Source organism: Cherax quadricarinatus, chromosome 11 (genome assembly GCF_038502225.1).
Source record: "Cherax quadricarinatus isolate ZL_2023a chromosome 11, ASM3850222v1, whole genome shotgun sequence".
Lineage (NCBI taxonomy): Eukaryota > Metazoa > Arthropoda > Malacostraca > Decapoda > Parastacidae > Cherax > Cherax quadricarinatus.
In genome coordinates, this window is record NC_091302.1 from 50,056,898 (window position 1) to 50,075,740 (window position 18,843).

General features: G+C 41.2%; 1 protein-coding gene across 1 annotated transcript in view; it reads left to right on the forward strand.

The window, feature by feature from the left end:
* LOC128687458 (uncharacterized) overlaps nucleotides 1-4,711 on the forward strand; it is a 122,405-nt gene extending 117,694 nt beyond the window's left edge. The window contains exon 3 of the mRNA XM_070084106.1: nucleotides 1,041-4,711. Within this exon, the coding sequence (XP_069940207.1) occupies nucleotides 1,041-1,792 (752 nt within the window). The 3' untranslated portion in view covers nucleotides 1,793-4,711. The remainder of the gene's footprint in view (nucleotides 1-1,040) is intronic.
* The last annotated feature ends 14,132 nt before the right edge of the window (nucleotides 4,712-18,843 follow it).

Genomic DNA, 18,843 nt, shown 5'->3' on the forward strand with positions numbered 1-18,843 from the left:
GTGATAGATGAGAGACAGGTGAGAGACTGCCGGGTGAGAGACTGCCGGGTGAGAGACTGCAGGGTGAGAGACTGCCGGGTGAGAGACTGAAGGGTGAGAGACTGCCGGGTGAGAGACTGCCGAGTGAGACACTGCCGGGTGAGAGACTGCCGGGTGAGAGACTGCCGGGTGAGACACGTAGAACACACACAGCAACTGGGAAATTGGAGGAAATCTGGTATGATCCGAGGAAGACGAGGGAGCACCTTCAATTCCTTGGGTCAGTACCTCTTCACCTGCATCAAGACACAAACTGCTACAGCACAAGTTCCACTTGAGACACCGTTCCGCTCTGTGAAGAGCTTTAAATCATGTCATGATGAGTAGTTATAGTTCCACGGTGAGCGAAACGTTGTCCTGATTAAAAGGGTGTTCGATAATTTGTATCGTTGTCTTCATACAATTGAGAGAGAGTCCCTTCACAGAGGCTGGTATTTCTGAGTTAGAAAACTATCCACGACTACTGTGCCTACACTAATGTTAATAGTTTTTCCTGAATTATTTAATTGGGAAAGAGTCGTGTTGTGCAAGACAGGGTTAGGTTATTACTTATGTGATGGGTGAGGATTATTTTTAAATTCATGGTAAGCACTAATTACTTAAGGGTTATAGATTGCGGCAGGTGAGGGGTGGGGAGACGTGCCAGTACATATAGGGGAATCGATGCCGGGGACCTGAAGGTGGGCGCTTATTGTTCTGATCACTGAGCTATATATTGTGTGTGTTTGTGTGTGTGTGTGTGTGTGTGTGTGTGTGTGTGTGTGTTTGTGTGTGTGTGTGTGTGTGTGTGTGTGTGCGTTGTGTGGGGGTGGGGGTGTGGTGTGCATGTGTGCACGCGCGTGTTCGTGTGTTTGCTTATCACAAGTCCAGATTCAATCGCCTCTCCGCTGAGTTTTATTGCTCCCGTAACTAAGTGGATGTCTCATGAATATAGTTGAAAATGAAGGTGTGGTGGTGAGCAGCCAGAGGAAGTGTTCTAACTGCCTGTGTCTCCCCCGCAGACATCGTCTTGGCCATGCAGTTGTCAGCCATGTGTTTCGGAGCTCTGCTGGCGCTATGCATCGTCGCCTGCTGCGCCTACAAGATCTGCGGCCCAGCCGAGGAGATCGACTACAGCCCGAGATACTCAGCGATTAAGGCCGAGCACCCTCGACTCCCGCCAGAGCTCCTGCGGGAGATCTACACGCTATCAACATCCTCTTCAGGTCACTCGCAACAGTCTGGCACGACCCACAAGCAAACCACCACCACACCGTCCGAACCCACGACTCCGGCCTCCCAGCGGCCTACCAACCCGGGTACGGTGGATTCTGTCAGTAGCATTTACGAGGGAGGACCTCGGGTAACATCGGTGAGCAGAGAATCTCTCGGTAGCGGTAGAAACGCCTTGTCGGGATACTTGCCCAACGGAAGACCTCGGGGTCCGCCGCTTGGTGATGTAACCCCAGCAATTACGCCAGCGCCGCCAAGACGACCCATCACCGTCCAGAACACTCGTGCTGACGTCTATAAACCTCCACGACTTTTGAACTTGAACTGTATGCTCGACGGACGACCGCGGCTGTTGACGCTCTCAGCTATATCGTCTTCGAGAAGCGTGAAAGAAGTTGTGGGTCATGGAGCAGCAAATAGACTTGCGGAACACAATCAGCACAGCTCTACCTTGGACCTGGCTCGTGCTGCCGCTGCCTCCATACCTTCATTATCCCACACACACAGGTCCCTCTCAGATCCCTACACATCCCTCGTCTAGCTCCCGGGATTCATTTGTCGTATTGTCGACAATAGCGAAGAAAAGACTCGTTTCACAACAAGCATTCATTGGGACAACGTTTCGCTCTCTGCAGAGATTCATTAAGTCATTCTTTAGTAAAGCTTTACACAGAACGAAGCGTTGCCCCAGTAACAACTTGTTTTGTCAAGCGAGTTTTTTCTATTCGCTCCTTCCTTACCTCCCTCGGTCCACACTTTCTAATGAAACGAAATAAAACCTCATCACGCTCTGTCCTCAACCATCCGAAATCGAATGTACAGTACCTACGCTGTTTGAAGCGGGAAGCCTTTTATCACTCGAATATCCAGCTCAGATAACCAACGTGGACGAAGCATTCGACCAACTGCTCAACCATCGGTGCTTTGTAAAGGTCACGTCGAGTGGCCTGAGTGGCGATCGACCTCCTCACTCGATTTTGTTTTGTAGCCTTACAACACGGAAGTAATTCGTGAAAAAATGTTATACCACGGACGGTACGTGTTCGTGTGCGTGGGGGGTGGGGAAGCAAGAACGCCTTCATTGATTGAGTGGTCTGCTTGTGAAATACCATATATTACAGGAAACTATCGACACCGATGACACGATTAGCCTGATGAAATTGGAAAAAAAAAAGATGAAAAAAATAATTTACAGGAAGATAAGAAAGTATAAAATTAAATCTATAGTGAGTTTATTAAAAAAAAAAAAAAGGAAATTAGTGATCAACTGAAAAAAAAAATCCACACTTATTCATCATTGTAGCAATAATCACCAATGAGCAAAGAAATAATAGTCATTCAATCAGTTAAATAAGACATTAGAACATTGATAGGGGGATATTGAACCAGTGAATGTGGAGTTATTATTAACAATATTTTCACAAGGAAGCGCTAAACACGAAGGGGGTCACAAAGAGCGCTGAACGTGGTAACTGGCTTGACAATGAGAGAATATGTTCGCCTGCATCAATATATCCTCGGGACCAAGATGACATGAGCGTTTAACCGAGACGTGGAAACACAGTGAGTCGTTCTCACCCTAGCCGCAGGAGCCAGGGCCACCCTGCACGAGTACACTAGCGGGGTTGCCATCGAGGACCCGTAGCCTGGCCTTCAGACACTCAACTAGAATAGTCAACAGCAGCCATATATAAATTTGATATGAACCCAGTTTCCCCATTTATACGAGTATTTTAATAATTCTTGAGTGTACATAGTGTAGGTAGGGATGTTGTAACGTGTGCTTGTTGGGGGCTGGGGTGGGCTCTACTCCCTTCTTTTATTTTGCAAATTTGTAATTAGATACACAAGGCGTTCTGCCGACAACAGTGAAGAAAAGGCATGAGTGCAGAAGCTATCATTGTCGAGTATCGCTGTGTGCAGAGCTTTATCAAGTCATTAACTTTGATTCAGCTCTATAAAGAGCGAAACACTGTCACAATAAGAGCTCTCTCGGCACCAATGACTTTTGCTTCATGATAAACTTATAATTAAATGATGTTTGTAATGACTTGGTTCTGACAAGTGATCCTTCGCATACAACGATGCTTCCAGGTAAGCAGTCAACGTTGTCCGCTGCTTTACACAGTAGACGGGACCAAATGTTACGGAGAATGGAAGACCAATGTTTTGTGATCATGGTATTGCCTAGGAAATATTCAACTGTTCTCTGGTATTATTTCTTATATAACTATGAGTGTTCATTTAGTGTTTATAAAATAGCAGAGATACCTTATACATCTTTGTGTGATAGATATTTTAGATATTGCTCCCTGGATTTAGTGATTTCACCGGGATCTATTAGCCTTAACGACGAGAAATAAACAGTTCCTTTATTACTGAGGCTTAAGGCCGTGAAGCGAGTGTGGTAGCAGTAGGATCTAAATAATGTAGCTCACGGAACGGGTAGGGATTGAACCCTTTGGAGATAAGTTTTGTAGCTCACAGGCCAGTGCGTTAACCTCTGAGTTTTAGGACTTACTTGATATAGGTTCAAGTCCCACCCGTTTCGTGATTTGTTTGCAATCGTCTTATTATGATTTCGTGAGTAAACAGTGTACTGTCGACGGTAGTCACAAAAAGCCACATGTTGCACAACAAGCTTTTCTTTGGACAACTTTGCCTCAACAAAAGCTTCTTTGTGGAACCTTCGAGTTTTGTTCAGCATGATAAGAGAAACTTACTAAAACAGCCGTGGAATCACCAGTTTGGCTAACGGTGTTGCCCTTTATTCATTAATACGTTTTGCTTTTGACAGTGCAAAGTCACCAGCTGTTGCCCCTGTGATTCCATCGGCTTGTTGATGTGAGAACTGTCGACAAGGTCAACGAACTCATGAACTTTGGTGCTCTTGCAATGTGCAAAAAAAAATATAGTATTACAACAGAGTCGATTTAAGGATAGGTTGCCACCCATATAGACACCAATTAGGACATTCAGTCAAAAAAAAAAAATTCTGTCTTTTGCAAATTATTATGTAGGTGAGCTTTAAAAAAACTATATACCTCTGACAGAACGGGATATTATCGGTGGCACTTAACAAATGTAATTCCCCGGCCATTTTGGTGAGGATAATTATTAGAAGCTTTACTTATTTACTAAAATAAACAGAAGCTGGGGTTACAGACGTAATTTTTTTTATGAGCTAGAGTACAAGGAAGTATTTTGCTATAGAAATATTTTGTCTTTGCTATAAAAAAATATAACTAAAATTACCCAAAAATTATAATTCATTATGTATTTCATAGTAAGTGTATACACAGCAACATAGAAACAAACGTACACACACACACACACACACACACACACACACACACACACACACACACACACACACTCACAAACACACTCACAAACACACACACTCACACACACACACAAACACACTCACAAACACATACATTCACACAGACACACAGACACACAGACACACAGACACACACACACACACACACTCACACACACACACACACACACACACACACACACACACACACACACACACACACATACACACACACACACACACACACACACACACACACACACACACACACACACACACACACACACACTCACACATACACCACAACAATAACCCATATGGGTTATTGTTGAGTATATATATATATATATATATATATATATATATATATATATATATATATATATATATATATATATATATATGTATGTATATGTCGTGCCGAATATGTAAAACTGGTCAATTAGCAAGAACTCATTTAAAATTAAGTCCTTTCCAAAATTTTCTCCTATACGTTTAAAGATATATATTTTTCATTAATGTTGATGTAAAAATTTATAATTTTGCATCAAAAGGAACTTAGAAAACTTACCTAACCTTATTATAACAAAAACAATTTATTTTAGCCTAATCCAACTAAATATATTTTATTTTTGTTTACAATAATTTAATACTAAACAAACACAGTGAAATATATTTTTTTCGTTAGGTTCAGAATGATTTTGGCGAAATTATAGCATACACAAATTTTCACTTGTCCTATATGGCAAGATGAGCGTTGCTATTTAAGCCAAGATCGCAAGTTCTGCCTATTCGGCATATATATATATATATATATATATATATATATATATATATATATATATATATATATATATATATATATATATATATATATATTTATTTATTTATTTATATACACTGAGAGTTTAAGGTAACCGCTGTGACAGGTGATGATATATTCTTGACTGGTGGTACAAAGGTGACAAGCAGCCTTAATGACCCTGGTGTAGTCGACAGGCTTGAACTCTAACAAACCCCACTAACACATCCCTGAGTCTTCAACTTCCAGTTGTGTGACGCCTTGTTGCTGTGTCGCATCTCTGAAACATCCTGTCCCTGTCCAACTTGTCAATTTCTCTCGGTATTTTATGTCGTTATCATGTCTCCCCGTCCCTCCTGTCCATCCTGTGCTATGAAGCGTTAAAACCGTGTGGGTCATCTGGCGCAAGGAGTGCCGAAGACTCGACCCTCTGTCTGATTATCTCCTCTGACCAGGGGGGGGAGATACCTTGATGATGTTGAAGGGCTCTTTATCCGAGGAACTGGAGCTGCTGCCTCTTTCCCCTCGGATTAAATTTAATTGCTCATTTTGCCGGCGCTGTGTGACTCCTTACGGGTTTTGCTCTTTCCCAAGAATATTAACTTAATGATGATGATGATGATGATAATAATAATAATAATAGTAATAATAATAATAACTATAACACCAATACCAATAATAATGATAAAATAAATTTAAGCGCTACACCTGTAAGGGTTATATAGCAACAACAAATAACAAAAAAAAATAATAAGCAAAGAAAACCCATCATCAACAACAAAAACAACAACAACAACAACAATTAAGAAAACAACTAATAAACATAAACATGATGGTCAACAACAACAACAACAACCACAACAATAACAACAACAACAACAACAACAACAACAACAACAACAACAACATGCATGAACAACAACAACATCTACAACACAACAATAACAGCAACAATAACAGCAGCAGCAACAACAACAACAGTGCTATAGAGCGGATCAACCGGACTCACGTGAAGACAGACAGCAAACAGCAGACAAACAGCAGACAGCAGAAAGACAGCAGGCAAACAACAGACAGATAGCACAAAGACAGCAGACAGACAGGGAAGGAAGTCCTTCAGTGACTAGCTCCTCAAATTATATCATAGTTTGGGGGAAAAGGATAACTTAACTCTTAACGAGGGGACTAGAACCCTTAACGAGAGGACTGGAACCCTTAACGAGGGGACTGGAACCCTTAACGAGGGAACTAGAACCCTTAAGTAACGAGGGGACTAGAGCCCTTAACGAGAGAACTAGAACCCTTAAGTAACGAGGGAACTAAAACCCTTAACGAGGGAACTAGAACCCTTAAGTAACGAGGGGACTAGAACCCTTAACGAGAGAACTAGAACCCTTAAGTAACGAGGGGACTAGAACCCTTAACGAGGGAACTAGAACCCTTAAGTAACGAGGGAACTAGAACCCTTAACGAGGGAACTAGAACCCTTAACGAGGGAACTAGAACCTTTAGTGATGGGACTAGAACCCTTAACGAGGGGACAAGAACCCTTAACGAGGGGACAAGAACCTTTAGTGATGGGACAAGAACCCTTAACGAGGGGGGGATATGAACATTAAAGAGTGGTAATGGAGGAGAAATATAGCCTAAACGAGGACCAACAGTGATAATCAACCAGCAGTGATTAACGAGATCAACGAGAGGTATGGAAGAATAATATCTTATAGTAACTACGACAAATATGACTTATTTTTTGTTAATTAGATAATAACTACGATATCTAGAGAGACTATAAAGTAACTGAATCGGATTTTTTTTCTAGGGATGGACAAGTCGTGTAAATTTTGAATCAAAGTAATTTTACTTTGATTCAGAATCTTCTTACCAATCGTATTTATGGTGTGTGTGTGTGCTCATCTGTTTGTGGTTGCAGGGATCGAGTCACAGCTCCTGGCCCTGCCTCTTCGCTGTGTGTGTGCTTGTGTGTGTGTATCAGGGGGGGAGGGGAGGTTCGTCTCTAGTTATTTACAAAAAGTATTGAGCTCTTTGATATATATATATATATATATATATATATATATATATATATATATATATATATATATATATATATATATATATATATATATATATATATATATATATATATCTTGTGTTCTCTTTCCTGTTTGTTGCTCTGCTTGCTTCTTTTGCTTTATTCTCTCGTATTTTCATGTTTAGTTTTTATTGTCCCTTTTCTTTTGGTGTTGTCGCTGCTAAATTATCGCAAACGGAAACATCCGCTGCTTCATGTAATGTTTTCTGCCTAGCTAATTAACATTTCTTCTGTTCTTCTCCACTCCAGTGTTGTGTGTGTGTGTGTGTGTGTGTGCGTATGTGTGTGTGTGTGTGTGTGTGTGTGTGTGTGTGTGTGCGCGCGTGGGTGTACGTGTGTGCTTGTGTGTGACTACTCACCTACGTGTGTCAACACATTCCTGCAGTTATGTTAGGTCATATAATTTAAGCAACGCCCACTGTGTCCCAACGACGGAATACATAGTCATTTCAGGGAACCCGGGTGTGACTCGATCCCATGACAACGGAGTCTCAGAAACTCACAAACCAGTGAGTACAGAGATTGACTTGCCATGCGTGATTTGTTTCCAACCGTGTTAGTGCGATTTCGTGAGCCATAGTCATTTTCAGCTACGTTAGTGCCCCCTGGTTCTTCCTGATGACCATTACCAAAAAAAAATAATGGTTATTTTATTTTGAGGGGGAGGGGGGAGAGTTTCCGTGGGGGGGAGGGGAGGGAATATATGTTTTATTTATATGATTTTTGGATACCCGAATTTATTTTTCTTGCATGTGGGCGTAGCGGCAGCAGCAACAACAGCAGCACTAGTAACAGCAGCAGTAGCAGTAACAGCAGCAGTAGTAACAGCAGCAGCAGTAACAGTAGCATCAGTAATGGCAGCGCCAGTAACAGAAGCAGCAGCAACAGCAGCAGTAGTAACAACAGCAGTAGCTGTGACAGCAGCGGCAGTACCAGCAGCAGCAGTAATAACAGCAGTAGCAGTAACAGCAGCAGTAGTAACAGCAGCGGCAGTAACAGCAGCAGCAGTAATAGCAGCGGCAGTAATAGCAGCGGCAGTAATAGCAGGACCAGTAACAGCAGCAGCAGCAACAGCAGCAGCAGTAACAACAGCAGTAACCGTAACAGCAGCGGAACTAACAGCAGCAGCAGTAACAGAAGCAGTAGCTGTAACAGCAGCGGCAGCAACAGTAGCAGCAGTAACAACAGCGGCAGTAACAGTAACAGCAGCGACAGTAATAGCAGCGGCAGTAACAGTAGAAGCAGCAGCAGTAACAGCAGGGGCAGTAATAGTAGCAGCATCAGCAGTAACAGCAGCAGAAGTAACAGCAGCAGTGGTGCTCTGCTGCTGTCAGAAAGGGGCAGGAGAGGTGCTAAACAAGCTTTAATGTGATAACATTACGAGCTGTGTAGAGCTTTATCACTGACTTGATGAAGCTCTACACAGAGCGAGACATGATATGACGCAGCTCTACGAAGAGCGAAGGATGACATGAAACAGTTCTACGAAAATTGAAACATGACTTGATACAGCTCTACCAAAGTGAGTTTCACGTGATGTAATAAAGCTCTACTCAATGCGAAATATTACTGGATGATGGAGCCTCACACAGAGCTAAACATGACATGACAAATCTCTACGAAGAGCGAAACATGACGTGAAAAAGCTCTGCGAAGAGCGAGACATGACCTGAAAAAAATCTCTACGAATAGCGAAACATGACATGACAAAAGCTCTACGAAAAGCGAAACGTGACGTGAGAAAGCTCTACTACTGGATCATTGCAGCTCTACACCTGGATCATTGCAGCTCTACACCTGGATCGTTGCAGCTCTACACCTGGATCGTTGGAGCTCTACACCTGGATCATTGCAGCTCTACACCTGGATCGTTGCAGCTCTACACCTGGATCGTTGCAGCTCTACACCTGGATCGCTGCAGCTCTACACCTGGATCGTTGCAGCTCTACACCTGGATCATTGCAGCTCTACACCTGGATCGTTGCAGCTCTACACCTGGATCGTTGCAGCTCTACACCTGGATCGTTGCAGCTCTACACCTGGATCGTTGCAGCTCTACACCTGGATCGTTGCAGCTCTACACCTGGATCGTTGCAGCTCTACACCTGGATCGTTGCAGCTCTACACCTGGATCGTTGCAGCTCTACACCTGGATCGTTGCAGCTCTACACCTGGATCGTTGCAGCTCTACACCTGGATCGTTGCAGCTCTACACCTGGATCATTGCAGCTCTACACCTGGATCGTTGCAGCTCTACACCTGGATCGTTGCAGCTCTACACCTGGATCGCTGCAGCTCTACACCTGGATCGTTGCAGCTCTACACCTGGATCGTTGCAGCTCTACACCTGGATCGTTGCAGCTCTACACCTGGATCGTTGCAGCTCTACACCTGGATCGTTGCAGCTCTACACCTGGATCGTTGCAGCTCTACACCTGGATCGTTGCAGCTCTACACCTGGATCGTTGCAGCTCTACACCTGGATCGTTGCAGCTCTACACCTGGATCGTTGCAGCTCTACACCTGGATCGTTGCAGCTCTACACCTGGATCGTTGCAGCTCTACACCTGGATCGTTGCAGCTCTACACCTGGATCGTTGCAGCTCTACACCTGGATCGTTGCAGCTCTACACCTGGATCGTTGCAGCTCTACACCTGGATCGTTGCAGCTCTACACCTGGATCGTTGCAGCTCTACACCTGGATCGTTGCAGCTCTACACCTGGATCGTTGCAGCTCTACACCTGGATCGTTGCAGCTCTACACCTGGATCGTTGCAGCTCTACACCTGGATCGTTGCAGCTCTACACCTGGATCGTTGCAGCTCTACACCTGGATCAGGGCAGCTTTGTCTCTCCTCGACTAATACACGCTGGTTCTTAATATACATAAGAGAATGTATAATCCCTACGGGTTTGGCCCTTATGTGTATAGTAATAATGACGATAATTTAATAATAATATCAATAATAATAATATTAATAATAATAATAATAATAATAATAATAATAATAATAATAATATTAATGATAATAATGACAATAATATTAATAATAATAATATTAATAATAATGCAAAACAAAAATAATTGTAATATTAATAACAAAAATGATAATATAACACAAAAATAATCATATTAGTAATAATAATAATAATAATAATAATAATAATAATAATAATAATAATAATAATAATAATAATAATAATAATAATAACAATAATACTACTACTAATAATAATAAAATTAATATTAATAATAATAATAATAATAATAATAATAATAATAATAATAATAATAATAATAATAATAATAATAATAATACAATTAAATAAGAAAGGTTAGACTGGAATTGTGGTGTAAAACGACTATTGGAATCAATTCTCTTTATCGAATTTGTCCAAAAGAAAATAAAACATTTAATGCAGAATGATGATAAATTAGTTCGTTTAGCGAAAAGGAGACGAATGTTACGCTGAAATTCAGGTTTCAGTGAATATACTGATGAATAATATTAATTTGCGAGCGTCAGTCCTCTTGAAATATATCCCAGGGAAATGGATTATACTGACATAGATAACTAGAGAATTGTGTACGATTTATAGATACATATCTAGGTGATTATTATTATTTTAATTATTATTATTATTATTATTATTATTATTATTATTATTGTTGTTGTTATAATAATAATAATAATAATAATAATAATAATAATAATAATAATAATAATAATAATAATGATAATAATAATAATAATAATAATAATAATAATAATGATAATAATAATAATAATAATTAGTAGTAATAGTATTACTAACTTTACTAAAATAATTGTTATTTTATATTATTTTTATTATTATTATTATTATTTTTCATTGTTATTATTATTATTTTCATTATTATTATTATTATTATTGTTTTTAATAATGGAGAAGCGCTAAACACATAGGTGCCACGCAGCGCTGGGTTAATGGGAGGTAATCAGGTTCGATCCAAAGAGAGGAAATGCAGTCCCATTTCCGTGGATTAAGAGCCCTTCACCAGCCCCTTCCTGCAAGGGTCACGTGATATATTCCCTTATCATCCTTGTCTTTGTGATGTTGCTTCACCAAGCTGTACATTTTTTCTAGTTTTATTTCTGACCTGCTCGTGAAGCTGTGCATTGAGTTTGTCTCTACCTGTGTCTCGTCCAAGTTATTACGCTTTTCAGCCACCCTGAGATTAAAGAAATGCTTCCTTACATCTCTATGATTTATCTGTGTCTTCATTTTCCGTCTGTGTCTCTTTATCCTGGTCCTCTTAAATTAAAAGATCTGCTCTTATCTTCCCTATTAGTTTCTCTTTTCTCCACCAGGATCGCCAGGTTCAATTCCTTCAACGTCTCGTCAAAGTACATTCCTCTTTGTTTTAGTACCAATCTGGTTTGCAGATATTTAGACCTTCTCTAGCTTCACGTACTTGACCAGGTGTGGGCTCCATGCTGGGGCTGCATACTCAGTGACTAATCATACTTGTTGTATATAAACGAATGAAGAACTTTTTTTTAAGTTCCTTAATGCTGTTCCGAAGTTTGCTAATCTTGCATATGGCGTTGACGTTATAAGGTTGATGTGTTATCCTGGTGATATGCTTAGAGTTAAATTAACCCCCAGGCCCTTTTCACTCTCTGATATTTGCAACTTTTCTCCGCCCCTGCTGTACTCTGTGTCCAGTTTGCCTTCACCTTCACCTCATCTTCACTTTCAACGACGATCTGATTCGAAATATAACCACATCCAAGACAATACACTCAGATCACAACATAATTGAGGTACAGACATGTATGCACAGGGCTGCTGACCAGCAAAATGTCATGAGGGTGTCTTCACAAATTTCAACTTCAGTAACAAAAATATACAATGTGAACAAGTCAACCATGTCCTAAATAAAACAAGCTGGGAAGATATCCTAAACAACACGGATTCAAACCTTTGCCTAGACAAAAATGAACTCTGTGGCTCTTGAGGTCTGCTCAAGGCACATTCCAGTAAGAAAAAAAAAGAGAAGATGTGAACTAGAAAGAGAGAGATGCTCCTATACAGACGAGCTGAGTGGGGCCAATATATCTGAAATACGAAGGACGGCACTGGTCAGAGACTTTGCAAAGGCAATAAATGACATACCAATGCACTCTGCCCCAGCCCCATACTCATGGAACTCCGTCTTCATCAAGAATTGCAAGATGCCCCTGTCACGTGCATTCAGCATTCTATGGAGAGGAAGCATGGACTCAGGGGCCATCCCACACTCACTAAAAACAACAGACATAGCCCCACTCTACAAAGGTGGCAGTAAAGTAACTGCAAAGAAATACAGACCGATAACACTAACATCCCATATCATAAAAATCTTTGAAACGGTTCTAAGAAGCAAGATCACCAACCACCTAGATACCCAACAATTACATAACCCAGGGCAACACGGGTTTTGAGCAGGTCACTCCTGCCTGTCCCAGCTACTGGACCACTATGACAAGGTCCTGGATGCTATAGAGGACAATCAAAATGCAAAATGCAGATGTAGTATACACAGACTTCGCAAAAGCCTTCGACAAGTGCGACCACGGTGTAATGACACACAAAATGCATGATAACAGGAAAAGTTGGTATGTGGATCTATAACTTCCTAACAAATAGAACACAAAGAGTAATAGTAGAGTAAAGTCTGAGACAGCTACTGTGAAAAGCTCTGTTCCACAAGGCACAGTACTCACTCCCATCCTATTCCTCATTCTCATTTCTGACATAGATAGAGATGTAAACCGTGTCTTCCTTTGCGGATGATACTTGAATTGCCATGACAGTGACCTCCATCGAAGACACCGCAAGACTCCAAGTGGACATCAACCAAATCTTCAAATGGGCCACTCAAAACAATATGAAGTTCAATGAAGAGAAATTTAAACTACTCAGATATGGAAAAGTTGAGGAAATTAAAACTATAGCAGAGTATACAACAAATTCTAACTATATAGTAGAACGAAAAAGTAATGTGAAGGACCTGGGAGTGATAATGTCAGAGGATGTCACCTTCAAAAACCACAACAATGTATCTACCGCATCTGCTAGAAAAATGATAGGATGGATAATGAGAACCTTCAAAACTAGGAACGCCAGACTCATGATGATTCTCTTCAAATCGCTTGTTCTCTCTAGGCTGGAATACTGTTGTACACTAACTGCCCCATTCAAGGCAGGCGAAATTGCTGGCCTGGAGAGTGTACAAAGAACTTTCACGGCACACATAAGTAAAATAAAGCACCTAAATTACTGGGAACGATTGAAGTCCCTTGATTTGTATTCCCTGGAACGCAGGCGAGAAAAATACGTGATAATACACACTTGGAAAATCCAAGAGGGATTAGTACCAAACTTTAACACGGAAATCATTCCCTATGAAAGCAAAAGACTCGGCAGGAGATGCAACATTCCCCCAATGAAAAGCAGGGTCGCAACGAGTACACCGAGAGACAACACAATAAGTATCACGGGCCCAAGATTGTTCAGTTGCCTCCCAGCATACATAAGGGGGATTACCAATAGACCCCCTGGTTGTCTTCAAGAAGGCACTGGACAGGCAGCTAAAGTTAGTACCTGACCAGCTGGGCTATGGTTCGTACGCCAGTTTGAGTGCGGCCAGCAGTAACAGCCTGGTTTATCAGGCCCTGATCCACCACGAGGCCTGGTCTCAGACAGGGCCGCGGGGACGTTGGCCCCCGAAACCCTCTATAAGTATACTCCAGGTATACCTTCCTCAAATCCCATGGCCTTGCATTTGTTTGGGTTGAATGCGAGAAGTCACTTGTTCGACCATATCTGTGGTCTGTTGAGGTCTAAAGAAACTTACCACTTACCTCTGTTGATCTTATTTGTGTTATTTGTTTTACATCAACCGCAAACAGTGACGAATAGGATACGATTCATCCCCCACTCTGATAGGTTGCTCACTTATATTAGGAACAACAGCGGTTCTCTCTGATCAACTGTACAATGCTTTGGTAGGGTATATCAAAATATACTTTCCTGCAGTCCAAAAAAATTCAGCCCTCAAGACCTGGTGCGTGTGTGTGTGTACTCACCTAATTGTACTCACCTTATTGTGGTTGCAGGGGTCGAGACTCAGCTCCTGGCTCCACCTCTTCACTGAACGCTACTAGGTTCTCTCTCTCTTCCTGCTCCCTGAACTTTATCATACCTCGTCTTAAAGCTATGTATGGTTCCTGCCTCCACTACATCACTAGCTAGACTATTCCACTTCCTGACCACTCTATGACTAAAGAAATACTTCCTAACATCCTTGTAACTCATCTGAGTCTTCAACTTCCAAGAGTGACCCCTCGTGTGTGTGTGTGTGTGTGTGTGTGTGTGTGTGTGTGTGTGTGTGTGTGTGTGTGTGTGTGTGTGTGTGTGTGTGTGTGTGTGTGTGTGTGTGTTAATTGTATTGCAATGTCTCCCACGAGGTTAATCACATCTTCTTCATTACGTTTACCCATTAATCAAACGATAATTACCCATCGTTCTGCAGGATTTGTGCGATCCAATTGGGTGCAGCGTTTCCACTTTAATATACAGGAAGACACATCGCAAAAATTTTTCATCCCCTATTTTCCCTGAAAGAAAAATTACAATCACAGTCCCGACCTCACACCTAGCGATTTCCACCTCTTCGTGTCAGAAGAAATTTCCGTGAGAGAAGCTCTTCCACCCACATGATAATGTAATGACAGCATTCCCATGATGGCCACGTAATCGGCCGGAAGAATTCTATATGGAAGGCATAAACAAACTGGTAATATGCTGGGATAAGTGCATCAATAAGCTTATTGGATAAACAGAGCAGTAAGCAAAGAACAATGTTCAATAAGAAGAAACTGAATTGTTGTCAGAAAAATACAATGAACCTAAAGACTTTTTCGATCTTACCTCGTGATTAACCTGAGTGTAGTTGCAACTTTGCCTTGCTGTGAGGCTGTTACGTTAACACCGGTGCTAAACAAGCATAACATGGCAGCTTTAAACACGTTTGGCTCTTGTAATGTTAATGAATTTGTTCTGGCGATAATGTCAAGGGTCACTGATGTTGCTAGCATCACTGACTGGGTTGGTGGTAAAGTGGTGAACCTGTGCTGGCACCACTGGCTGGGTTGGTGGTAGAGTGGTCAATCTGCGATGGCACCATTGGCTAGGTTGGTGGAAGAGTGGAGAGCCTATACTGGCACCACTAGAATAGGAATCTATTGCAGCGATTTCTTCCTCAAAGATAATTAATCTGATTGCTTCCCCGCTCTCTCTCTCTCCCTTTATATATATATATATATATATATATATATATATATATATATATATATATATATATATATATATATATATATATATATATATATATATATATATATATATATATATATATATATATATATATATATATATATATATATATATATATATACATATATATATGTTTATATATTTTATTTATTTTATTATCACACCGGCCGACTCCCACCAAGGCAGGGTGGCCCGAAAAAGAAAAACTTTCACCATCATTCACTCCATCACTGTCTTGCCAGAAGGGTGCTTTACACTACAGTTTTTAAACTGCAACATTAACACCCCTCCTTCAGAGTGCAGGCACTGTACTTCCCATCTCCAGGACTCAAGTCCGGCCTGCCGGTTTCCCTGAATCCCTTCATAAATGTTACTTTGCTCACACTCCAACAGCACGTCAAGTATTAAAAACCATTTGTCTCCATTCACTCCTATCAAACACGCTCACGCATGCCTGCTGGAAGTCCAAGCCCCTCGCACACAAAACCTCCTTTACCCCCTCCCTCCAACCCTTCCTAGGCCGACCCCTACCCCGCCTTCCTTCCACTACAGACTGATACACTCTTGAAGTCATTCTGTTTCGCTCCATTCTCTCTACATGTCCGAACCACCTCAACAACCCTTCCTCAGCCCTCTGGACAACAGTTTTGGTAATCCCGCACCTCCTCCTAACTTCCAAACTACGAATTCTCTGCATTATATTCACACCACACATTGCCCTCAGACATGACATCTCCACTGCCTCCAGCCTTCTCCTCGCTGCAACATTCATCACCCACGCTTCACACCCATATAAGAGCGTTGGTAAAACTATACTCTCATACATTCCCCTCTTTGCCTCCAAGGACAAAGTTCTTTGTCTCCACAGACTCCTAAGTGCACCACTCACTCTTTTTCCCTCATCAATTCTATGATTCACCTCATCTTTCATAGACCCATCCGCTGACACGTCCACTCCCAAATATCTGAATACGTTCACCTCCTCCATACTCTCTCCCTCCAATCTGATATTCAATCTTTCATCACCTAATCTTTTTGTTATCCTCATAACCTTACTCTTTCCTGTATTCACCTTTAATTTTCTTCTTTTGCACACCCTACCAAATTCATCCACCAATCTCTGCAACTTCTCTTCAGAATCTCCCAAGAGCACAGTGTCATCAGCAAAGAGCAGCTGTGACAACTCCCACTTTGTGTGTGATTCTTTATCTTTTAACTCCACGCCTCTTGCCAAGACCCTCGCATTTACTTCTCTTACAACCCCATCTATAAATATATTAAACAACCACGGTGACATCACACATCCTTGTCTAAGGCCTACTTTTACTGGGAAAAAATTCCCCTCTTTCCTACATACTCTAACTTGAGCCTCACTATCCTCGTAAAAACTCTTCACTGCTTTCAGTAACCTACCTCCTACACCATACACTTGCAACATCTGCCACATTGCCCCCCTATCCACCCTGTCATACGCCTTTTCCAAATCCATAAATGCCACAAAGACCTCTTTAGCCTTATCTAAATACTGTTCACTTATATGTTTCACTGTAAACACCTGGTCCACACACCCCCTACCTTTCCTAAAGCCTCCTTGTTCATCTGCTATCCTATTCTCCGTCTTACTCTTAATTCTTTCAATTATAACTCTACCATACACTTTACCAGGTACACTCAACAGACTTATCCCCCTATAATTTTTGCACTCTCTTTTATCCCCTTTGCCTTTATACAAAGGAACTATGCATGCTCTCTGCCAATCCCTAGGTACCTTACCCTCTTCCATACATTTATTAAATAATTGCACCAACCACTCCAAAACTATATCCCCACCTGCTTTTAACATTTCTATCTTTATCCCATCAATCCCGGCTGCCTTACCCCCTTTCATTTTACCTACTGCCTCACGAACTTCCCCCACACTCACAACTGACTCTTCCTCACTCCTACAAGATGTTATTCCTCCTTGCCCTATACACGAAATCACAGCTTCCCTATCTTCATCAACATTTAACAATTCCTCAAAATATTCCTTCCATCTTCCCAATACCTCTAACTCTCCATTTAATAACTCTCCTCTCCTATTTTTAACTGACAAATCCATTTGTTCTCTAGGCTTTCTTAACTTGTTAATCTCACTCCAAAACTTTTTCTTATTTTCAACAAAATTTGTTGATAACATCTCACCCACTCTCTCATTTGCTCTCTTTTTACATTGCTTCACCACTCTCTTAACTTCTCTCTTTTTCTCCATATACTCTTCCCTCCTTGCATCACTTCTACTTTGTAAAAACTTCTCATATGCTAACTTTTTCTCCCTTACTACTCTCTTTACATCATCATTCCACCAATCGCTCCTCTTCCCTCCTGCACCCACTTTCCTGTAACCACAAACTTCTGCTGAACACTCTAACACTACATTTTTAAACCTACCCCATACCTCTTCGACCCCATTGCCTATGCTCTCATTAGCCCATCTATCCTCCAATAGCTGTTTATATCTTACCCTAACTGCCTCCTCTTTTAGTTTATAAACCTTTACCTCTCTCTTCCCTGATGCTTCTATTCTCCTTGTATCCCATCTACCTTTTACTCTCAGTGTAGCTACAACTAGAAAGTGATCTGATATATCTGTGGCCCCTCTATAAACATGTACATCCTGAAGTCTACTCAACAGTCTTTTATCTACCAATACATAATCCAACAAACTACTGTCATTTCGCCCTACATCATATCGTGTATACTTATTTATCCTCTTTTTCTTAAAATATGTATTACCTATAACTAAACCCCTTTCTATACAAAGTTCAATCAAAGGGCTCCCATTATCATTTACACCTGGCACCCCAAACTTACCTACCACACCCTCTCTAAAAGTTTCTCCTACTTTAGCATTCAAGTCCCCTACCACAATTACTCTCTCACTTGGTTCAAAGGCTCCTATACATTCACTTAACATCTCCCAAAATCTCTCTCTCTCCTCTGCATTCCTGCATATATATATATAT